Raw genomic sequence first — 24,746 nt, 5'->3', positions numbered from 1 at the left:
TAAACCACTTGGTAGCTCCTATCAGCATTCCCCATCCATTCACCCAGACCATCACCTCAGTCCATCCTGCTCTTCCAGTCTGTTAACTCTGGGCTCGCTGTACCCAACGCCTCTCCTACCTCGTCTGTGTGTCTTCTGCTTTTCAGGTATTTAAATATTCCGTAGTCCATCAGAAGCATTGAATGTTTCCTGATGAAATGAAGCTATTAGCTTGAACCAAATGAAATTGCCTGTTCTAAGTTAGAAATGGTTGAATATCAGTAATTTCATGTGGTTCAACCTAATAAATAATGAGGGTAGACTAAAATCATTACATGCCCCTCCCCTTTCATTCTTCCTATCATTTTTCTGCACCTGACACTATATGTTTTTCATCTTCCCCTCTAGAATGTAAACCGTGTGAGGGCACGGACCCCATATGTCCTGTTTGCCACTTTATCCCCAACACCCACAATACTACCTGGCCCGTGGTTGCTCAGTCAGTATTTTTTGAGTGACTGAATGAACATGATTGTTCGAAGGGAGAGGGAGGCTGGAGTTTGTGTTTAGGGGACATCTTGATCAAAATCTCTATGGCCGTCAAAGACATGTGTTTGGAGGTAATGACCTAAGAAAATGGGTGCAATGTGGTGTTTTTAATAATGCAGTGCACAAAACTCTAGAATGATGTGGATTTATAAAGTATGATAGATGGTACTGGAAAGAAAAGTTTGGCTTGGATACTAAGCCTGGGATTAATTTGTTACTTACATGGTGTAACTGTACACTGTTGCATTTCCCAGATCTTTTTCTCACATGTAGTAAATGTAGATGTTTCACATACTGGCTCTCAAGAAAGCAGGTGGGGCACAAAGAGAATAGAAAGAGAACAGGCGTTGCCATCAGATCTGGTTTCTTTCTGCCTTGGCACTTATTAGCTGTGTGACCTTAAAATCTTCTGGTATCTGTTTTCTTCTATGTGCCATGTCTATAACCTGCCTCCTTAGTCTCTCGCCTTGGGAGTTCTGAGTCCCTAGCGAGTGCCTTTTATGGATCTAGCATGTGGTACCTGTCCAATAAATGCCTTTAGTGTGAGTCTGGGCTGGAGTATGTCTGCTAGTTAACATCACTTGGTAAAAACAGAAAAAAAGGTCTGTTAAAAGGAGGATCCCCTAAGTGAATAACATTTAGAATGAAATCTCAAATTTTGTATCAGTTACATATTGCAACAATAACATTTTTGATATATTAAGTTACATAAGGTACTAAAGCTCATTTTACCTGTTTCTCTTATACTGTTTTGATGTGGCTGCTAGAACATTTTAAATTACGTATGTGCCTTGCATTGTTTTGCTATTGGAGAGCATCTTCTAAGTGTTACTGCTGCTGTGTTGAGCTGTGTGGTTTCTGTTAACCAGGCTTGAGAATGTCTTACAGGAGAGGAGAATCAGAACTTTTTGCCTTGTGAGAAATGCCCTACATGTGTTGTACTGACAGCACTTTTTTATTTTAACAGAGTAAATCCTGGTGTGTTGAGGCAGGCATCTGAACCTCCACTTAGTGCTGTCATCAGACATGAATGGTGAGCTGCAGGCTATGCTGTTTGCAGCCTCAGTGCCCATAGCTGTAACCACAGCCCCAGAATGTTTGATAGGACTGCAGCATCCTGCAGAGGTGCACAGAGGATTAGAACTGTGGGAGCAGGAGCACTGAACTCTAGAAGGGTCATCTTGGCTCTGTTTGGCCTCAGGCAGATCACTTTACCTATGTGGCCCTTGGTCCTCTCTTCAAAATTACAGGTTGAACTCCATCACTTAAGCTCCTTTTCCTTGCACTGTCCATGGGTTCTTCTCCAGGGATTGATCTGGAAACACATATTTGCTTACTACTGCTATAACTTTGCCAGCACATCATCTTAGAAAAAATATCCTATCCTAAAGTGTCTTCAAAGACTAGAGGGACTGTTTTAATCTCCCTGACATACATTTGTGATAAAGAATCAAAATGGAATAGTATGGCTATCCTTTTTTAACAGATGGCAGAACTAGAGCATCTTGCTTTCTCTGCCCTCAGTGCTCAGCATAGGGGAAAAAAACACCAACCTGGCTTGTCAACCATGCCGTGCATACCTTAGAAGTCATTAAGATTTAAGAGTGACAGGTAGCTTTGATTTTTATGGTTGTTTTAAAAATCATTAGATTTCTATAAGCTGAAAATGAAAAATACCCTTGAAGGTGTCTGACAGGCTGAAAGCTCTTTTAAGAAAATAAGATCATTCTCTTCTGAAAATCATTGGGTTTGCTTATGCTACATCCCAGCCTGTGAAAACTTGAAAGCCTCGGCGTGAGAAAAGGGGAATCCTGGGTGTGGCTGACCTGGAGAAATCAGGACAGCAGACAGGTGGGGCGAGGAGTTGGTTCCAGTATTTTTGGGTGTGTGTACTCAGTCCTTGCATCTGTTTCTCAAACATGCAAGGAAATAACCTTTGCTAATATTTAAAGTGAAAGTAATCTTTCATTTGTGATTAGGGCTGCTGTAGAAAGGAAAATGTATGTGGATCTAGAACTTAAATGCTGAAAGAATGTGTTCTCTGGTCATTTTCCCATGTGTATTGCACAGTGACAGGTTTCCTGACTCTTCCCTTATCCTGGATCCCATGTGCAATATTCTTCACAAACCAAACATTTAAAATAGTAATTCATACCAAGAACTTGTAAGAGGCTCGCCCACAGTAAGTGTCCTCAGTGCCTGCCTTGGGCCTCCTGATGTACTGGGTTTGATTAATCCCTTTCTTCTACTTGGTGGAGGTCCCCACCATCAGAGCCATAAGTCATTTGGCAATTCATGATAAAACATGGTTAAGAATGGGGCTTGTTCTGCTTCTTGACCATTATTAAACAGTCCATGTGAACTGGGGAGAGAATGTGTCTGACCTTTCATCTGTTTTAGGATTGTGAGGCTATTTCTACTTTAAAAGGATCTTATAAGGGAGACACTCCCAAGATTCATAATTTGGGGTAGTTCTCCTGTGGTACAAACCTCTGCCCGTGCAGGGTACATCTGGCTCTCACAGTGTCTCTGGTGGGGAAGCAAGACTGTCTGAGTGATGGAGAGAAAAGACCTCATAGGGAATCCAAGTTGATCCCTCGCCCCAGAATCTGGCTTTGCACATGAAACTGAGACAGAAATCTGAAAGCTTAGCTACTCTCAGGGTTCCACTAAGGCTTTTCAGATTGTTTCTCTACTGTGCTTTACACCTGCCTGCATCCTTGTGTCTTCTGATCTCCTGTATCTATTTGCCACTGTCCAGGAAGCAGCTGGGACAGCCAGCGGCTTTACTTGCTCAGTGGTTCTGCTGTTACCTCCCTTCCTGCTGGTAGAAGCACCTCCCTCCTTTGAGCCCAGCAGGATCAGTGGTAGGTGTTTTATGAAGCTGGATCCTCCCTGCCTGTGGTTTGGTGAGGGCTCCATATAAGACTAACCAAATTCTGAGACAAGACTTAGAAATTTAGAGGCATAACTATGCATTTACTTGGCTTTTGTTTTGTTTTGTTTTTGCTTTTCAGCCTTGCAGGTAAAGACATAACCATCCCTCGCATCCCACCCCACTTTTAAAGCCTGACTTTGATGATACATTATAAAGTGGAGTATAGAAGTGATTTCTAGTGAGATTTTTGCTATTATAGAGCAAGCAACACTGTTTCCCCTAGATGCTTTTTTCAAAGCATGAGGCATTTTGTTGTCTCTTCCTGTTTTCCTTCTGTTGCACATACCGTCCATTGTTGACCCAGTTATTGTTAGATACTCCTAGAAATTCATTTGTCTGTGGGGGGTGGGGACTGATTATATGGCCTCTCTTTCACCCCAGACTAGTAACTTTCCATGCCATGGAAGGTACACATGGGCAGGGGATTCTAGCAACTTCCACATATGACCCTTCTCCTTTCACCATCAATCCTGATTATCATCATTGAAGGGAATTCAACTCACCTTATTTATCATTTGTTTGTTTATTTTTAAAGAATTTGTTTATCAAACAAATCATTTGTTTATTTTTAAAGAATTAGTTTTATTTATATATTTATTTTTGGTTGCGTTGGGTCTTCGTTGCTGCGCACAGGCTTTCTCTAGTTGCGTCAAGCAGGGGCTACTCTCCGTTGCAGCGCGCGGGCTTCTCATCGTGGTGGCTTCTCTTGTTGTGGAGCACAGGCTCTAGGCGCACAGGCTTCAGTAGTTGTGGCACATGGGCTTAGCTGCTCCGCAGCGTGTGGGATCTTCCCAGACCAGGGGTCGAACTTGTGTCCCCTGCATTGGCAGGCAGATTCTTAACCACTGTGCCAACAGGGAAGTCCCTCACCATATTTATGAAAGGAACAATTAGATATGCAGAGTGTTTGGAAAGATGCCCACATTATATTAAGTTAAAAAAAAAAAAAAGATGCATACCAGTAGGGTCACTTAAACTGCTTCTGTCACTACCAGAAATATCTCAAGGTGAGGCTGGGTAACATCTGTAAGGATGAGAATAAGATTCTTTCTTTTTAATAGCGGCCTCTATTAGGAATGTTCAAGGTGTTTTTTGGTTTTTGTTTTTTTTAACAATGAGAAAAGTATGACCAAAAAATTAAGATTAAAAAAAGGCAGGATGTAATTCCTAATGCCAGGTGTTTTCTGCAAAATGCTGTTAACACACTGGCCTGAGGCCCCTGGTTAGGTTCTACTAAAAGAATGTGGTGGAAGAAGCCCCAGCTTGGAAGTGAGGACATCCAAAATTGTATCCTGGCTCTGCCCCCAAATTCCTGTGTCACTTAATGTCCTCATCTGCTAAATGAGGGTGTTGGATTGATTCCTAAGAGTTCTGATGTCCACCCTCTTAAGAGAATTATTTTCTCGCTAGAATCAGGAGAGGCTGGGGGTTGGGATGAGCTTTGGCTGGTGATGCACACTTACTCATCAGGAAAGTCCCGCTGTAACCACAGGGGTAAGGGATGATGTCAGTTTATTTCCCTCTCCCAAAGACATAGCCCTGCCTTGGGCTTCCCCCGGGGTTTAACAGTACAAAGTTCTTCTTACCCACCCTTGGAAGGTCGGCCTAGAGGTTGAGGTGTGTAATGATGTCAGTTTCTCAGTCTTTCAGCCTCTTGGGCACGGGGTTTGTTCTTACCAATAGAACAATAGAAATGGAGGTTTATGATAAAGAATTATACAGGAAGCCTTTGCTCAGCTCTTTCTCCCATTCCTGTCAGCAGCTATTTTGAACCCTTTCTGTTCTCTCACAGCTTCCTGCCCATATCCTTCGCTCTTGGTTGAGAACATTGCCTCTTTACAAGAAAACAGATGCTATTCGGCACAAACGCGCCATCTTCCTTCACCCTCCCTTTCACCAGTTACTTGCATCCCTGTTCTTCTTTGTCATCTTGCTGCTGTCCTTGAAGTGGGGGGCAGCTGTTCCCTGTGTGAGGTTAACTCTCTGTTCTGCAAACTACCTTCTTACCTTATATCCTTACTGTTATTTAAAAAATGCTGTAAGCTCCCAATGTTTGAGTTCCTACCAAGTGCCACAAATCAATTAACCCTATTTACCACATACACGGGTCGTTTCCTCAGTTTAAATTGAGGGAACTTAAGCTCAGAAATATTGGTCATTTGCTAGTAAGTGGGACCTATGGGGTTTGAATTAGGTTCATCTGCAAACCCTATGACCTCAACCACTCCTGACACATGGACTTCCAGCTCTGCCCTCCCCCCTCGAGATCCACACTGGCTCCTAGATACAGGACAAGGTCCCAAAGACACCTCACACTTTGTAATTCACACTTCATTAATTTTCCCCCTTGGTTGTCTTCTAACCCCACACCTTCCCCCGTCTCGAGCTCCCTCTTCTCCACTTGGTAAGTTGCTAAGTTGGTAATACCATCGCACTGCCATCTACCAGGTGACCGCTGCTGTGGATCTGTCACCCCTACATCCAGTCAGTCTCCAAGTCGTGCCCATGTGTGCCTTGAATCCACCCTGTCGTCTGTCACCACTGCCCTCATCTGGGTTAGTTCTTAACATTTTTACTTCTCCCAGCTTGACTCCCCTCAAAGCTGGTTGCCATACTACTCCCGGAAAATAAAACAGGAAGGAAGACACAGTCACAAGAGTGCTGGAAACCAAGCTCAAACAACTGCTACCCTCTGGGAGGCCTTGCCCGGGAATCTGTTACTGAGCATCAGCTCGTATGCAGACTTCTGAATAAGCAGCACAGTCTAGAGAAGGGCTGTCCCTGTGTAGAAGACCTCAGCTACTCAGCTCTTCCTGTAATTTGATGTAATTTTTTCCTAGTTCCTTTTGTCATTGATGGTAATGATCTTTGATGTGTACTTAAAACTATCTTGTCCCCTTTGTGGTGGTTTCTTCACTGCTTTTGTACTTTGCATCCTTGCTCATTTCCCTTTCCCCAGTGAAGTATTACTGTTTATTATCTGGTCATCTCTGGTCTTTTGAACATGAAGTCAAGTTATTTCTGGATAATTATGAAGGGAAAGAAAATATTAAGTTCTTCCCACTTGTGAGATGCTGTTAGGCCCTGGATAATTAACGCACATACCTATTACTGGTAGAGATGGTTAGAATCGTAATAGAAGGCAATCTGACACATTACTAAAGTTTTCAATATGCATGCCTTTCCAACCAGCCTTCCCCTTTTGCAGCTTGCAGTGCTAAGAGTAAATGCACCAAACAATGCATTTTTCACTTAGGGGCACTCATGAGATAGACTGTTTGGATAGACTTTAAGTGATGTGGGTAGAATCATTTCCCCGAAACCAAGCTGCATATGAGCAGCCCTTGGCCTCGCTTTGCCAGTAAATTAACCGCCTCGTGTTCCTGTGTGCTGAGGCTCGTGGACATGTGCTGTGCTCCAGAAGCACCTTGGAAATGTGCGGGTGTGTTTGCTTCTGCTGTGGGAAAAGTGTTTTCCCTCATCTTGTTTGCAACTCAGCATTTCCTCAAAGGAAAACTATTAACAGATGGCTGTCTTTGTGCCAATTCAAGGATCTTGATCCAGAAAGAACCTACTGGTCAGTCTTTCTCTGGGCTTTGTTCCCCCACTGTGTCTGAAAGTGCCCAGTATTCTCTCCCTGATGGCCTTGAACTCATTTCTCTTGCCAGTACACAACATCATTTTGTCTTCTTCACTCTTCCATACGCAGTTTGTTGTTTGTTTTGCTAACTTTTCTCATCACATATCCCCGTTTTGGGGGTACCCTTGACTTGAGACCCGAGTACGTCTGCTCTGAAGTTGGCAGACGAGAAGTACAGAAGCAGATTTTCTACCAGCAGTAGTTACTCAGACTGAGCACTTGCTTCATGTGTTCTCATTCAGTCTTCACACTGACTGTATTTACCCTTCATACTTCCCCATTTAAAATATGAGAAGACTGATAAGGTGAACACAGGTCAGAGTGACTCTCTCCTGGAGGCACAGAGACAGCCAGGGAGCAGTAAAGCCAGTCAGTTGGGCAGTCCCTGAAGTCTACTTCCAGTGGATATCCCAGGCTGATGGTGGAGAGGGGGGTGAAATTAGCAGTCCCTTTGCCTCGCTAGGAGGCTTCACCAATTGAAGCAAGAGTTAGGGGCAGAGTTGCATTGCGTTAACTATGTTAAACCACATGAGCACATGTATTAGCTTCCTACTGCTGCTGTAACAAATTACCACAAACTTAGTGGCTTGAACAACACAAATTTATTATCTAATTCTGCAGGTTAGGAGTCTAACATGGGTCTCAGTAGGCTAAAATCAAGGGCTGCATTCCTTTCTGGAGGCTCGGGAGAATCCCTTTCCTTGCTCTTTGCCACCTTCATTCCTTGGCTCCTGGCCCCCTTCCATCTTCAAAGCCAGCAATGGCGGGTCAAGTCCTTTTCATCACTAGTACTGACTCTTCTGCCTTCTTCCACATGTCAGGACTCCTGTGATTGTACTGGGCCTACCTGGTTAATCCAGGATAATCTTTCTAAGTCCAGCTGGTTAGCAGTCTTAATTCCACCTGTAACCTCTGTTCCCCTCTGCCATGTAAGGTAACATATTCATATGTTCTGGGCATTAGGGTGTGGATATTCAGGGGTGCAGGGGGGCATTATTTTGTTTGCTACCACATGCCACTTTCACAGCGTGGTAGGACAGAGCCGCCACCCCCAAACTCTCATCCTTGGTCTAGGTTGCTTCTGGAAGGTGTGTGATCCTTCCTGTTCTTCTCACCCACAGCCTAAAACACAGCTTCCCAATGGATCCAGCCAGTCTGACGTTGTCTAGGCTAATTGTTTCCTGTGGCCCAGGAAGAGATTCCAATTCTATCTCTTGATGGAAGGAAGAAGAGATCTCATTAAGGGCCCCCTTTATCAGGGAAAGGTGCTCACCTAGGCACGGCTGCACACCTAGTTTCTGCCCTCAAGAAAAATCTGCAAGTGTCTTCCACTGATGAGCTCCTCCATGTACTTGCTTCTGCTGCACCTGTGTCCATCGGTAATGTGACTTGGGTGAATACTGTGGGCCGGATGCTGCGTCTGTTCCCTCACTGATCCTCAGGCAATAGTAGTAGCACTTTGCAACAATTACTATTTATCCCCAAACATACATTTGACATATAAATGGAGGAGTTATTGCATCAGCCTATTGGGATGTAGCTACCGGAGGTTTTTTGCGGCCCTGTTTTAAACAAGGGTGTAAGTGGATGTTGCTAATACATTATGAAGAAAGAACTCAGGGAGGTTAAGTAATTTGCTCAAGGCCACACGAAAAATCAGTAACAAGATTGAAATCCAGGTACAAAACTACATTTCCTATATTTTCTCCATATCCGTCAGAAAACTCCACCTGAGGGTGAACTACTATTTTGTTTATAGAAGAGCTCTTTTGACTGGAAATTGGGAGTGAACAGGCAGGAACCCCCTTCAACACAGGCTCAATGAGGTAACAGTCCCCACCGTGTGGGACGTCCCTTGCTTCTTGCTGCGTTACAGAAGCTCTCACTTCTACTTAAAAACTCTCAGGGGGAGGACAGGAGATCTTAAAATCACATATATTTTCATTTTAGAATTTCACTTGGGTGGTGTCCTTCAGTCACTTCACTTGTGATTGCAAACCCCATTGCTCTTGGTCTGAATTTCATTCAGCATAATCCTACCTCATTATTTTATGCAGCACAGGAGTATTTATAGTGATTTAAATTAGATCATTACTTTTCCTTGAATATGTCACTGTTTGAGTTATGCAGAACACCACAAGTAGGTGGGCAGTCTGCGTGAAGAGATGTTTCTTATCGGCACTTTCCCTCCTGGGATCTTAACAACATAACCCTGAACCTATTAGAAATACTGGTATTAAAGTCCCCATTTCTTCCTCGGGGCTACCCCTCCTGCAAGGTTGGGTGCTCTGAGGCCCCATTCTCAGCTACAGCTTCTCCTTGGTGCTGACTCCCAATTCAGTCTCTAGCCCAGACCTCAGTTCTGAGCTGCTGTGGGATATCTGGGCATCAGGGCTGACTTAATCCTCATAACACTCTTATAAATGGGTGGATGAACACTACATTTTGTAATTGGAAAATGAAGAATCAAGAAGATATGGTGGGGGCTTCCCTGGTGGCGCAGTGGTTGAGAATCTGCCTGCCAATGCAGGGGACACGGGTTCGAGCCCTGGTCTGGGAAGATCCCACATGCCGCGGAGTGGCTGGGTCCATGAGCCACAACTACTGAGTGTGCGCGTCTGGAGCCTGTGCTCCACAACAAGAGAGGCCGCAACAGTGAGAGGCCCACACACCGCGATGAAGAGTGGCCCCCGCTTGCCACAACTAGAGAAAGCCCTCGCACAGAAACGAAGACCCAACACAGCCAAAATAAATAAACAAATAAATAAATAAATTTTTAAAAATTAAAAAAAAAAAAAAAAAGAAGATATGGTGGTTTGCTATAAGCCTTAGAGGTGGGATTTAGGGAGCTTTGTTTAAAGAGAAAAATGTAAAATGTTCCAGTTGAGAGGGAATTAAAACTGTAGGCAGTTAGTATCACATGTATATAGCATAACATAAGGAATAACTAATACATATTATGTCTTAAGGTAAATGTTCAGAACAGAGAGGAGTAATTAGGCAAAGAAGGGACGGAGATAGATAAGATGGGGGTGTTACTGCATAGATGTCTATTGGGGTATAGCCACTGAAGGGTTTTGTGACCCTGTTTTCACACTTAATCATGGTTGTAAATAGGATTTTTGCTAATACTTGACTCATTGAAGGCTGAAACCAAGCCAAAGCTGGAATATGTGGCACCATTTTATTAGTCAGTTTTACAAAAAGAGAAAAGCCTCTGTTTATACAGGCTGGAAGAGTCGTTTGACCTGTTCTTCAACGCCATCTGAAATTGCTTTGGGGTTAACTTAGCCTTTCCCTTAAGACACGTACGATAAGGGGTTGAGAGGAGCACAGACTGGGTTTTCATTCCCCCCAATCTCTGAGGCCTAATCTCTGAGCAAGGTGGCTTTGGTGCCAGCTAGTGTCACTGTTTAATATGTGATGGGGAGGAAGTAACAGGTTAACTTTGATAAGTGGACACGCCAGCTGTGTAAACTGAACCAGAATATTTCTCCATGCCGTTCCCTACCCTCCCACCCCCGGAAGCAGAAATGAAGTGATCTGCCTTCACCTGTTGGTTTTCCCTTGCCCCGTCCCTCCCCTGCTCTCCCCTCTCTAGGAAAATGAGGACTTTCTTTTCTATATTACTCATGAGTTCAAGTTTAGAACAATATAATGGATATAGGAAGTGCTTTATTCTGAAAACTTTGAGAGAGAAGTTGCTGGGTGACTTGCCACTGGCTTAATTTTACCCTCTCTCCTACAGATTCAAAAATGTTTTATCAGAAAGTTAACTTTAGAACTTTCATGAGACTTTAGAACTAATTCTGGCGGGTAGACGCATAAGCTTAAGTAAGGGAGCTAAGAGACAGATGATTCTGAAATGTGGAGCTGGATGAATGGCTGCTTTCTTCAGTGGGTCAAAGGCATGAAAAAATAAGGTTGAGGGCAGAGGGCAGGAATTACTCTCAATTTAGTGACAGGGCAATCAAATGCAAAGTTTGGACCGTGTTTGGAACATGGAACTAATCAAGCAATGGTTTAAAAAAAGTTTTTTTTTTTTTTTTTTTTTTGAGGACACCAGGGAAATTTGCACATGGTCTATATATTAGGTGATACTGAGGAATTAATGTCATTTTTATCAGCTGTGATAATGACATTACCGTGGAGAATAATCCACATATTTTGGTCCTTCTGAAGTAGGGGTGAAGTGACAAAGTCTGGGATTTGCAACAGATGAAGCAAGTTTGACAAAATTTAGGAAATTGTTGAATCTAAGTGATAGATATATATGGGGTTCACTATACAATACTCTACATCTAAGATGATGGAAAATTTTCATATTGACTTCTTAAGTGTTTTACCTGGCCTCCTGAGCCCACAGTTGAGTTGCATCTACAGTTCAGTGTGGTTATCCTATCACAGCCACCAGACCACAGACACTTTAATTCCTGTTGGGAAGCACGTTGCCACCAACCCAGAGCCAGAAAAGCCAAATACCATCCAGAAGCTCTTTTTCTTGTTGTTGTTGTTGTTTTTAAAAAACAAAAAAACAGAACAAAAAAAACCAGTTTCCTTCAGCTTATCCAGAACTATTGATTCTGGAGTGAGGACCAAGATATCGACCTAGATACAACTGATTACCAGCCCCCAGAGGGGGGAAAGGTGGCTTTTTAAAAACTACCCTTTTTTATTTTATTTTGTAGGACTACCAGAAGGCTTCAGACCTTCTATGACGGAAGTCATTCCTGTGCCAGAGGAGTGTGTCATATTCCAATGGCTGAGCCGTTCTGCCCTAAAACGAGAGAGGTTCGTAATATTTCTGGAAGGTGCACCAGAATAAATCATGAGGGCTTGGGGTGGCATCTAGACGTAGATTAACTGGCCAAGCATGTGGTCTCTCTTCCCCTCTCTAGCTTGCTGCTTACTCAAGGTTTTATGAAGAGTTGTTTCCCTTTGCTAATAATGCCTCCACTACTCTCAGTCATTGGTAAGGTGAATCACTCAAAGTTGCAACCTTTTTTTTTTTTTTTTCTTAAGTAAGTTTTGATTTTGCTGTCAGGATACCTTTTAAAATAATTTAGAGTAGCATAATATGTCCAGAGTATACAATCTGGAACCAGATTTCTTATGATCAGGTCTTTATGCTTCAGCTTAATTGTTGTGTGTCTTTGGACCAAAACCTCGGATTTGGTTTCCTCGTTTATAAAATAAGGTGATGATAACATGTACCTCATAGGACTGTGAGGGATAAAAGAGTTATTTACTTATAAAGTGCTTTGAGTGATGCCTGTTAGTTATAAGACATCCAGTGACTGTTAACTGCTTTTATGAATTAAGTTATTAATAATCTGTAAATTGTCAGATTGGCATCATTTGCCTTTGAGCTGAGTTTGGCTGTTACTCTCCAGCTGCCCCTCCAGGATTATAGTAAGATCTCAGGACTAAAGGGGCAGCCCTACAAAAGCCAATGGTGATATAAAGTGAGGAATCAAAGCCTTAGCTTTCAGAGAATAAAAATGGCTACCACAATTCAAAAGTCCATCCATGGTACTTTTCTTATAACTCAAGATTTGAAAGTCAGGTGCAACCCAGTAGGTCAGAAGTTATTGTCAGAGACAAACTGCCTAGTAAAATCTACTTTATAAAATAACTTAGACAATACATATACCTAAACATGTTAATCATTCAGGTGATTTTAACACCTGAATGTGGAAAGTAGTACATGTTCAGCCTTGTATAATCATGTAAAACTAGCTTTCTTACAGTTAAGAGCTAGGGCACCTTAACCTCACTCTGGTCTCAGAAATCTAGAATCCAAAGCCAGGTGTTGGAGAGAGCCATTTCAGATATATCACTGCATGTTGATTCTCTGTGACTTCTGTGAAAGCACCTTTTTTACTTCTTTAAAACAAAAAAAGGGCAGGTTAAGTTTTAAGTGTGAGTTTAGAATACATTTGACCCTTGAACAACGTGAGGGGTTGGGGCACTGACCTACCATGCAGTTGAAAATCTGAGTATAACTTTACAGTTGGCCCTCCTTATCTGCAGTTCTGCATCCAAGGATTCAGCCAACCACAGATTGTATAATATTGTAGTATGAATTCATTGGAAAAAATCCATGTATGAGTGGACTGCACAGTTCAAACCTGTGTTGTTCAAGGATCAACTGTGTATGTTCCTGGGTAGTTATCAGCAGAATATCAGAACAATGTAAGTCTGAAACTCAGATCTGTCCACAGAATAAATCTGCTCTCCAGGGGAAGTTAGATGTGTGCAATAACATTTTTGTCCACTTCAAAATGGGGGCAGCTTGGGAAGAAATAGACTAGAGAGAGAATATGCATGATAGTAGGAAATCAGAGGTACTGCCCCAGTGATTTGGGTACTAGGAGTAGAGGTGGGTAAGGGAAGTGCTAATGATGTATGCAGAGCACATGTAAATGTGGTGGCTGGGTGATAGTTTCCAGTAATGCAGTTTGGCCTCCCTTGAGACCGAATTAATGCAGCTATTAATAGTCTAGTCAAGCTAAGGACCCTCACATAAAGACTTTAAAAGAGTGCTGGGGAGGGCAGTTTAAGAACATGGGAAAATAAGGCCTTCAGAATATTACTTTATTCTTATATACCCTAAAAGAGATTTTAAAATATTGTCCAAAAAATGTAAAGAGTGGGTGGTGTTGCCCCTTCGTAATTATCACTTTAACTTTCAACATCATTGTGATCTTTCATGTACCGACGACAGATTGTCAAGTGGCAAGCAAGGTACACTATGGTTGTACTATATCTTACCATTTGTGTTGAAATATGTGTATGTAAAAGAGATAAATATGAAAATATTTATATGCAAATAAAGTGTTTCTGGAAAGTTGACCAAAGAACTGCTAACAGTGGTTTCCCATGGGGAAACTGGGTCGCTAGTACACAGGTAGAAGAAATACTTGTCACAGAATAATATCCTTTCGTACTGTTTACATTTTTGTACCATGTGCAAGTATTACCTATTCCAAAAATAGTACTTCTAGTCGAAAGGTAATCTGAAACAAATTCTTCTAAAGTCCTGACACAGTAAAGAGACCTCTAAGCCTGTAGTTTATATTTCTGGCACCTTACGGTGGCGTTGTCTGTTCGTGTGGGAGTGCAGAGTACTGGTCCAGGTGGCAAGGGCCCAGGGTCTGTCACTGGCTGGCCCACCCAGGCCCATAAGCCTCTACTTCCTCCTCCCCAACGTGGCACCCACCGCCCAGGGTGATAGTGAAGACTTACAAGCCACATTGCCACTGGCCTGCGATAGTTGTGATCTTCCTTCACACATCTCTAGAAGCACTCTGAAGTTTGGCCGAGACATACAGCTCAGTTATTTGGGATTTTTAAAGACATGTAATGAAGACAGGACTGGGCTGGATATATCTTAATTTTGAAAGTAGGGGGGACAGCAGGGGAAAGAGTGATTTAATAAGCCCTTGTATTTATACCTATACTCCTTAAGGAAAAGTTTTGATTTAGCATAATCTTATTTTCAGCATGTATAGGATAAATAAACATGATGTAGCATCAGCTAGTCATCTAGGGCTTGTCGTGGTTCTAAATTTGGAGTTGCCGAGGCTCTTGTTAAAATTCTTTCTCCTCTTGCCATAGCATAATGTGTTATTTTTAAGGAAATAGGTTAATTTGCTTATGTGGTTCAGACATGTGCAGGCAAGACCTTGGCCTAGATTGGAGCCTTCTATTGACTTTGAGTCACTCCATTTTATATATTGGTATCATAGGAAACTTGACAAATTATTTGGGAAATGTGTAGAAGCTGCCAGTGTTAATAATTAGAAGACCAGTTAAGCATTTAGATTCCTTGCTATATATATTCCTTAGCTCTTTTAATATTCACAGTATTGGGGCTTCCCTGGTGGCACAGTGGTTAAGAATCTGCCTGCCAGTGCAGGGGACACAGGTTCGAGCCCTGGTCTGGGAAGATCCCACATGCTGCGGAGCAACTAAGCCCGTGCGCCACAACTACTGAGACTGCGAGCCACAACTACTGAAGCCCCCGCGCCTACAGCCCATGCTCCACAACAGGAGAAGCCACTGCAATGAGAAGCCCATGCACCGTAGCAAAGATCAGCCCCCGCTCGCTGCAACTAGAGAAAGCCCACATGCAGCAACAAAGACCCAAAACAGCCAATAAATAAATAAATAAATTCTAAAAAAAAAAAAAAAACAAACACACAACTTCACAGTATCTCTGAGTTATATAATATTATTATTCCCATTTTACAGATGAAATAACTAGGACATACATAAGGGTAAGTGAATTCTTGGCAGTGCTTTAACAGTTAAGTTTAAAAGACCAATTTTTTTTTTAATTAAAAAGGAATGTTTAAGCACAGGCTAAGAAAAAAATGAAATTAGATTAGATGTACATTATTAGACACTAGAAAAAGTGATCAAACTTTTAAATAATGTTTCTAAACTCATGTGTCACCTTGCCTCTAAAGGGATGCCAAGATAAGTTTCTCTCTGGATAGAAGAAATCAGCACAGCCCCATTCTGTTTTTTACTGTATGTCTTTAGAGAGGCAACAGGCAAAAGAGATTATGAAATCACTTTCTACCCCCAAAAAGCTTTCACAAAAGCCCTCAGGTTTTGTATAAAAGAGCAGTGAGAATGAGTTTCTCAGGAGCTTGAAAACAGTTCACTCTGCACATCTCTGAGATGTGAATGAGGAAGGCATCTTAGTGTAGCCTTGGAGGTTAAGAGCTCAGGCTCAAGCCCCCTTTCACAATCCATGATAGTCTCTTAAAGTTGTTAAGAAGTGAGATTAAAGCATGTAAACAAATGCCTGGTGTGTAGAAAAACCTCACTGTTTGCTCTTGTACTTGTGAGCTAGGGGCTGGGGCAGGACAGAGCACTATGTAAGTGGGTAAGGGTCTAGGAAACACCCTTCTGTGATCTCCTAGGTTCTCTTCGAGGGCCTACAGGTACTAGGTATTTATAGTAACAATCTTTTAAAGTATCAGAGGAAAAATAAATTAAGCTGAACTTCTGTTTGTATGTTTTGAGTTTGGTTCTTTGCATTCTAGGTCCTCATAGAGACCGCTAAGAAGCTAGGACTCCGGTGCCACTCAAAAGGGACAGTGATCACAATTGAGGGACCTCGTTTTAGCTCCCGGGCAGAAAGCGTCATGTTCCAAACCTGGGGGGCGGATGTTATCAACATGACCACAGTTCCAGAGGTGATTCTTGCTAAGGAGGCTGGAATTTGCTACGCAAGTATCGCCATGGCAACAGATTATGATTGCTGGAAGGAGCATGAGGAAGTGGTAGGTGAAATTCTCTTTGGAACATGTATGGCCTGGGCTTCCACGTGCCGTGTGAGCCAGTAAGAGAGTGTCTTAACTCTTTGTTTATATTACATTAGTTCCAGAAAGTGCCATTCTACCAGGTTTTAAAGTCAGCTTTTTATACACTGTCATTAGGTATTAACAGATTTTTTCTGTAGTTCCCACTTGAAGAACAGAAATCTTCATAGAGAATAAAAAGACACTTTTATCCAAGGATCAACAGGGGAACAGTACACTGTAAACATGTAGGTGTGTTGGGAATTATATTGAGACTTGGCCCTTACTTTAAGGATAAAGACTTGGTTATAAGTTCTTTATGCTGTGCTACTGTTTATTATGTAGGGGGAAAACCCTACTATTATGTACCTCAACCTGGTAAGAGGACTCTGTATTCATGTCTGTCTGTATTCCTGTCTGTCTCACCTACCATGGCTGGGTACTGTGCTTGGTATAATAATATGATAGCAGACAGACAAGTCCATAAGGAGCCAACATTCTGGGTTTTGTGGGGCTGGGTAGAGGCCAAGCAAACCAATGTGAGAAGGCGCAGGGTTATAAAGAAATAGTGTGATAAGGTACAGAAGTACATATCAAATTGGCCCAACCAAATACTTCAAATCCAGGAAGCCTTCCTGGTTTAAGTGTGATGGGAAAGATGGCCGTGCCTGAGTGGAGTGGAGAGGAGAGGAGGGAGAAGAGGCAGGCAGGGCCACGTAGGCTGTGTAAGGATTTCAGATGGGAGGTCAATGAGGGTTTTTGGCAGGAAAGACAGCAAGATCCAGCTGGTATTTGAGGACACTGGGCCACAGAGGTCAGGCTTCCAAAACAAATATTTTCTTTGTGGAAAACTTTGAACATCTACAAAAGTAGAGTCTAGTATAATGAACCCCCAGTTACCCATCACCAAGCTTTCCAGAGTTATCAGCCATGTCAAGTCTTGTTTTATTTATATGCCCCTACCCACTTTTCTCTCCCCTACCCTAATTATTTTGAAGTAAATTTTTCTAAAAGGCCTCTCTTTTAAAATAATTTTTTAAAACCACAACACCATTGTTGTATGAAAAAATATTGATATTAATTCCTTAATATAATCAAATGTCCAGATTTGTCACATTTTCCCTCATTTCATAATTTTTAACTGTTCAAATCAGGATCCCTTATAATCCACACATTGCATTTTAACGATATGCCTCTTAAATCTTTTACTCTAATATTCTCCCTTTTCATTCCTTGCATTTTACTTGAAAAAACCAGATCATTTGTCTTGTCATTTATCTCATTTTAAAAAGAGAAAGTGATAAAACTACAGCCAAGAAATTTTGAAGGAAGAAGTGCTGGAGTGGCGGTTCTGAACACACTTAGGGGAGGTGACATCTTCTCCAAAGGGACCTTACCACCATCTCAGGCTGCTTGTTTCACCATCCAATTTCATGTAAAATGGAGTAAGATATTCTAGCTGCCTGTCCATCCGTGGGTATGGAGTTTGGGTCGTAGGTGAACCCAGATTCTTTGAATGAATGTCTTATCCTCACTCTGCAGTGTAATAAACTGTTGCTGACTACTAGGATGTTCGTTATGTAAGAGATTTGCAAATCCTGACCCAAAAAAGTCCCTGACTTGGCAGCTTTGGTCATCTAAGGGACAGCTCAGCCTCATGATGTTGGGAAGCTGCTTCCAATTAATAGGAGACTCCAGCCTCTGCCACTCCCCAAGAGCAGATTGCTTCCTGCCTGTGGCTTTCTGCTCGGTCTAGTAACATTTGTCTCCCATGCAGAGCGAATGGTACTTTCGTTTAGTAGCCCACATGAGGTTTGGAAAACAGTCAGTTGGAGCTACTTCAGTTAAAAGCAAAAAAACAAAAACAAAAACCTAAGCTCTGTGTAAGTGGTAAGGCACAAAAGCAAATAATATTAAATGCCACCAGGAAAACATAGACAAAGATGGCATCATCTCAGTCAGCTAGCTATGTGTGTCATTGTGCTTTAAACCAGATGTGTAGCCTGGCATGGCAAAAAGGTTTTAGAGTTGCCTAAACACTTGCTCAAATTCCTGTTGTTCTTTTTACTTGTAATACTGGGTGAGTTATTTAACCCGTTCACGTGGGTGGGGGTTGTGTAGTTACATTTCTGACCTTGCAGGATTATTAGGAGGATTAAACCATATGATAAATGTAGAGCATCTAGTATAGTGCTGGCTCCTAAGAGGGTGGTCATCAGATGGTAGGTGTGATGGAATGGAGGAGAGGGATAGTTTCTGAAGAAAACTTCTGAGATTTAAGCTGGATGTTGAACAGGTTAGAATTTATTGTGAGGAAGTTAGTAGAAAGGACATTTTGGGTGAAGCACAACAGCAGAAACAAAGAGAAAAAGGAGATCAGAATCTGTATTAGTCACAAAGTGTGAGGAAAAGAGTAAAATACAAGGTAAATCTCTGGGATGTTTCATGACCCTGCATTTGAAGATTCATAGCTGGCAGGCACCCAGCAAGCTGGTCACCACCTTGTGCTGTGATCCCCTCGCACAGTGATGGGACTCCCCTCTGCTACAGTGCTCATCATTTTGTTCTAAACACATCTCAGTGTTGTGGGAGGGGTCTGGACTTGATACTCCAGGAAGTAGAAAGGTGTAATCATTGTGCCCCTGAATCTTGGGTTTCTTCTAAGCATAGTGAAACATGACAATTACTCTTTCTGATCATCTGTTTTATACTCAACTTTCTTCAGCTTCCTTATGAAGCAACTTCAGTCATACACAGAAGCAGACAATGGTAATGAACGTCCAAGAATCCAACATCCAGCTTCAATCATAAACATAACAACTTAAGGCCAATCATATTTCGTCTATACTCTGATCCATAATTTTATCCATAAACATTTTAGGAAACATTTAACATAACCACATTACCGTTATCGCATTCCAACAATAATTGCTTAATATATCCAGGCAAAGTTCAATTTTCTAGTTATCTCAAATAGCGTAAGTGATTTTTTTCTTCCAGGTGTTTTTAAAAGAAACCAGGTCATTTGTCCTGTAGTTTCCCACAGTCCGAATTGGTGAAATCATCTCCTTAGGGTGGTTTATCCAATTTCTCAGTGCTCTGTTATTTTCTGTAAATTGGCAGCAGGATCTAGAGATTTGATCATATTCGGTCATCATAATCCACAAGGAAGCTCATTAAAGTGGACTGTTTCTTTGTTTGGTTTGGGTTTTTTGGTTCTGTGATGTTAACAGCCCATCCATTAATTCACTGGGACTGTAAAATGGTTGATGCTTTGATCCCATTGTTTTTCTTTATTAGCTGGAAGACTTCTCTAAAGAGAAATGTGCTTATCTTCTGATTTATCCAGTATAGCAACAGTTTTTAAAACTGGAATCCATTCTGTGGACATGAGGAGAAGAGCCACAATCTTTCTAGGCCATGCTAACACATTATACATCTGAGAAACTTTCTCGGATGCCATACTGAAAACCAGCAGTGCTTTTCAGAGATGTCATTGGGTTTCTCCAAGAGCTCTCCCTGATACATGCAAAGCTTGGGTCCAGGGGATTGAAACTGGGGTAAAATGACTTTAACAGATCAGGTAGGAACTCAAGAAAATGTTCTGTGAAAAGCAGTGGAATTTTAAATTGCTGTTAACATCCCGTGCTATTGTTTCTCTAGGTTTCTGTGGACCGGGTCTTAAAGACCCTGAAAGAAAATGCCAATAAAGCCAAAAGTTTACTTCTCACTACCATACCTCAGATAGGATCCATGGAATGGTCAGAAACCCTCCATAACATTAGGGTAAGTATCCTCAGCCATCTGTAAGCAGACAATTCCATAGACCCTCAGCTGCCTTTTTCTCTAATTTGCATTTCACCCTTGGCCCATCTCCTTATGTATTTTATACTAGGCTAGATGTTTTCTACAAGTTTTCATGCCATTTACTACTACTAACCATAAATGGAATAGATATACATTTTGGCTGGTAATGCAAGAGCACTGGAAGTTAAGGTGGGGAGAGTTTTATTATCTAGTCTACCAGGTTCTTAACATTGTCCTGCTTTGCAGTATATCCCTAAGTTTTACTTCAGAAGATTGGTAATGTTTGCTCTGTACATGGATTATGCTGCAGACAAGGCTGTTTTCTCTTTGGCAGATCCATGCAAAGTGTTGGCAGCCTTTAAAGCCAAAACACTGACAACAGCAATACTGAAATGGTGCCAGGGAATGTCTACTTACAGTTAATGTTGCGTCAAACTAAGATAGTAATTAATGATAAACAAGTGATGGGTTGCAGATCGGTAGCTCTTCAACTCTAGTATTAATTCCCAGAATATAATTTGAACTGACTGCTGAGCTCAGAGATGTGTGGTTTTTATCTGGACATCTTGAGACTCTCTTGATTAACCACCTTGGATAAGGAGTTGCCTGAAATTGATCAGACGTTACATTCACCTAGTAGCCAGTATATCCTAAGGTCCTAAGTATATCCTAGAACACATCTGTACTCTTAGGTCTTAAGAAAAGTAGTTGAGAGAAGATTCGAAAAGTTGATAAAAGCCCTCTCTACCTGAATTACCACCGAGGAGCCCTGGAATGAGAGCCACTGTTTTAGTGTGACAAGGACACTATGTGGTAGTAAATGATTGCCAATTGCTGGGCATGGAGGTGCCATGATTTGTAGTGTTTGCTGATTGCTGTGGTATAAATGCTCTTGCACAGCCGACTTCAAGCTACTAACATGAAGCCACTGGTAAGCTGGGAAGTGATGTACATAATCAGGTTTTTACAAGCTGGTACAAGCAGGCTCCAGCACATCACTGTAATAATATGCCTCTCAGCCTTGAGGACTGGCAAAGTCAGGAATATTGGCATTTGTAATCTATCTTCCCTACTAGACTTTAAATCCATAAGGAGCAGGAAACTCATCCATTGGTTTCAGCCTATATACCCAGGAGATAAATGTTCTTTAATGAGGAAATGTTAGGCCCTTCCCCCCATGAAGTATTTCATCATAATTGAAATACAGGCAGTCATTATAAGGATAAAGAAAAGGGGAACAGAAAACAAATTCTAAGAATTGGAGAATGTCACTTTAAACTAGAAACAGTTACATTTAGCTAAACATAATGAGTGTAATGTGATAGAGCAGCATGACTTTGGCTTGTCTAAATAAACACACTGTTGATTGGCAGGAAATGTGACTCATACTTTTGCTGCTGCTGAGGGTATAACCTGCAAGATGGGATGGTGTGTTTTGGGTTTGTTTTTTTTGTTTTTTTTTTTTTTTTAGGTTTCTGACCCCATTTTGACCATAGTCCCTTGAACTTAAAGATAATTTGTCAAGCAATAAATTTATTATTTCAGCTGCATTTTTTTTTAATTAATTAATTTATTTATTTTTTTGGCTGTGTTGGGTCTTCGCCACTGTGCAAGGGCTCTCTCTAGTTGTGGCAAGCGGGGGCCACTCTTCATCATGGTGCGCGGGCCTCACTATCGCGGCCTCTCTTGTTGCGGAGCACAGGCTCCAGACGCGCAGGCTCAGTAATTGTGGCTCAAGGGCCTAGTTGCTCCGCGGCATGTGGGATCTTCCCAGACCAGGGCTCGAACCCATGTCTCCTGCATTGGCAGGCAGACTCTCAACCACTGCGCCACCAGGGAATCCCATATGCATTTTTTAAGAGGGTTAATATGTGTAGAAAAGAGAAAATGAAGAATTGCTGCTCTAGACAAAATTGAGAATTATGGCCTCCATTCTGTAGCATTAAGGAACACCATACTAATAATCCCTTATTCCAGGGCATTATTTTCAGCTCTCTCAGCACTGAAGTGTGCATCATTAATTCACTACACTTAGTGAGCACCCACTATATGTCAAGATATGTAAGACGCTGTAATGAAGAAGCTCCTATTCTATTTGGCGATACTAACGTTGAAATTTCAATGACGTTTTTCAGTGGAATAAGGCGAATGATGGAGGTTGCATAAACAACAATCCAGGCTGGAGGATGGTGTATAAAATATGTCCTAGTGGATGTAAAGGCGGGTGGAGATAAGTGAGAATCAGAACAGTCCTCTGAGATAAACATTCTGAACCTCACCTTACATGAAAGGAGAATGAAGAACTAAAAGTTAGGAGTTACACTCAAAGTCCCATAATCTGTGCCTGCTTTCTTTCAGAAAATGGCCCAGTCTTCTGTTTTGTTACCAAGACATTAAAATAGCATGGCTGCTCAGAAGACAAGGTAACCTTCTAATTCCAATCATTTGGAGAATTCCTGCTTGAGAAAACACAGAAGAGACATGCAGCTTCTGTGTCCTTGCCCCCTAAGGAAGAACAAGTGATAAGACATTGCTCACATCAGAGATGCCTTCTAAAAGACTTGGACTGCTTCAAATAACAGAAGGAAAGCAAATAACCAGTAAACATGTGGGGAAATATTTACACATTAGAAAAAAAGAAGACACCTTTCACCATTCCCCCAAATTTGTAACAGTAAAGGTAAGCAGTAACACTCCTATGTTGCCAAGGAATGTGAAGAAATAGCTTTTAGACTATTTACTGATGTGACTGTAAATTGGTACAATCTTTTTGGAGGGCATTTTGGTAAAATGTATCAAAAGGCTTAAAAAATACCCTTTGTGCTGGTTACTTTACTCCTAGGAATTTATCTTTAAGAAATTATCAGAGATACATACAAATAATTATGTATAAAGAAGGATGTAGAACATAGTTTTAATAGCAAATATTCAAAACAATCTGAATATCCAACAACTGGAGGTAATCACGGTTAAGCTCTAATTAGATTGTGAAGCAGCCAACTGAACATCATGGTTTCACATAATATTTAATGTACTAAGGAAATTGTTGCTGTATAATATGAAATGGGGATATGTAAGCATTTTACAGTACTAATTTTGTTTTAAATATGTACAATGAATAGAAAGAAATATATATACTCTTTTGTTATTGTATTTGGGGGGAGGGACACTGGATAAATTTTTAATTTTCTTTATATTTTTCCTTATCTTCACATTTTTCTACAATGAATATAATCAAATAGTGAAGTTTTAAAAATAAAAATGGGCTTAGAAAGATCCAGTTCTTGAAAACACACTGTTTCTGGTAATGCAGCAAAAGTTAAAATGGCAATACTAAGAGGAGTTCTGTTTGAGTTAAATCTTTATTTTTGTTAAAAAAGATAATGACTATAGTCAGAACAATACTTGGGTTTGCAACAATGTGAGAAAAGCTGGGTGTTTAATATGGAGCTAATCTTAAATTATTTAAGAGACTGTATACACACATTCTAGTGTGTCAGATATTCTTTAAATTGACATTTGACTTTTTGTTTCTACTCCTTTTTATGATCTGATGAATTATTTTACATGAGTTGGTGATTTTTGTTTTTTAATAAAGAAAATGGAAGCTTGCTTCTTACTGTTTTTTATTGTCAATTTTTTAGGAATGTGGTTTGTTTTCTTATCACAGGGAGATCATTCTTCCCTCAGAATTACTCCTTCTCACTATGGTCTGCTACTGGGTCCTTTAGTGATGTATCTATCTCGTCTGTTTAAAGAGATTGTAGAATGAATGTGTTTGTGTCTAAGAAACTGTCTTCAAGATAATGAGCTGCTAATTGTAAACAATAAACTAGTTACCCTTCAGCATTAATACTAAGCTGTTTGGGTTACATGTGAGTATGGCTCTTGGATTCTCTGATGCAGTGGTTTCAACTCTGCATATGAGGGAGCCACAGAGGACCTGATGGGTCTGAACCTAAGGTTCTCTGGCTCTATACCCCATGATTGTTTTTACTACCCTGTAATATATGCTATGCCTTACTTTCCTTCATTTTTGGTAGGTGTCTGAGGATGTCAAGGCCAAAATGCAGGCATTTTTCTTGTTGCCTTCCCAAAGTACAGTGCTTCCCAAGTTAAAGAAGTTATTTTCTTGATCCAGTAGCCTTTTCTTGCAGCCTCATTTTTAGACTTCTCAAGTGGAGTACATGGTATTCTTGTTTTGTTACCCATCATTTACTCCTTAAACAAAGCCAATAATATAATTTTCCTTCTACCTCATTCTTGAGGACTTTGCTGACCATTTCTTCCCAGAACACTTCCCACTTCTATGATACTTCACTCCTTTTCTTAGCTACAAAAGTAAGTGAACACTGTGATCAGTTTTGAGCATTTTGAAGTTTCCCCAGTGGATTATGGGCATAATGGAAAAGTTCTAGCTTAGTGACAGCCCCTTGGAAGAGCGCTGAGTTACTAATTAGTACATCTGCATCTACTTAGAAATGTGTATTGGCATTGTGAGCTGCTTATTTTTGTT

General features: G+C 41.2%; 1 protein-coding gene across 1 annotated transcript in view; it reads left to right on the top strand.

Annotated features, from left to right (window-relative positions):
* The window catches only part of MTAP (methylthioadenosine phosphorylase), a 39,103-nt gene extending 15,261 nt beyond the window's left edge, over positions 1-23,842 (top strand). Inside the window, exons 5-8 of the mRNA XM_082400621.1 lie at positions 11,795-11,897; positions 16,166-16,405; positions 20,087-20,209; positions 22,589-23,842. Of these exons, the coding sequence (XP_082256747.1) occupies positions 11,795-11,897; positions 16,166-16,405; positions 20,087-20,209; positions 22,589-22,627 (505 nt within the window). The 3' untranslated portion in view covers positions 22,628-23,842. The remainder of the gene's footprint in view (positions 1-11,794; positions 11,898-16,165; positions 16,406-20,086; positions 20,210-22,588) is intronic.
* The last annotated feature ends 904 nt before the right edge of the window (positions 23,843-24,746 follow it).

Source organism: Balaenoptera borealis, assembly GCF_965194805.1.
Source record: "Balaenoptera borealis genome assembly, chromosome: 8".
Lineage (NCBI taxonomy): Eukaryota > Metazoa > Chordata > Mammalia > Artiodactyla > Balaenopteridae > Balaenoptera > Balaenoptera borealis.
Note: the sequence above shows the minus strand (reverse complement) of the source record. Positions and strands in the feature narration are given on the sequence as shown.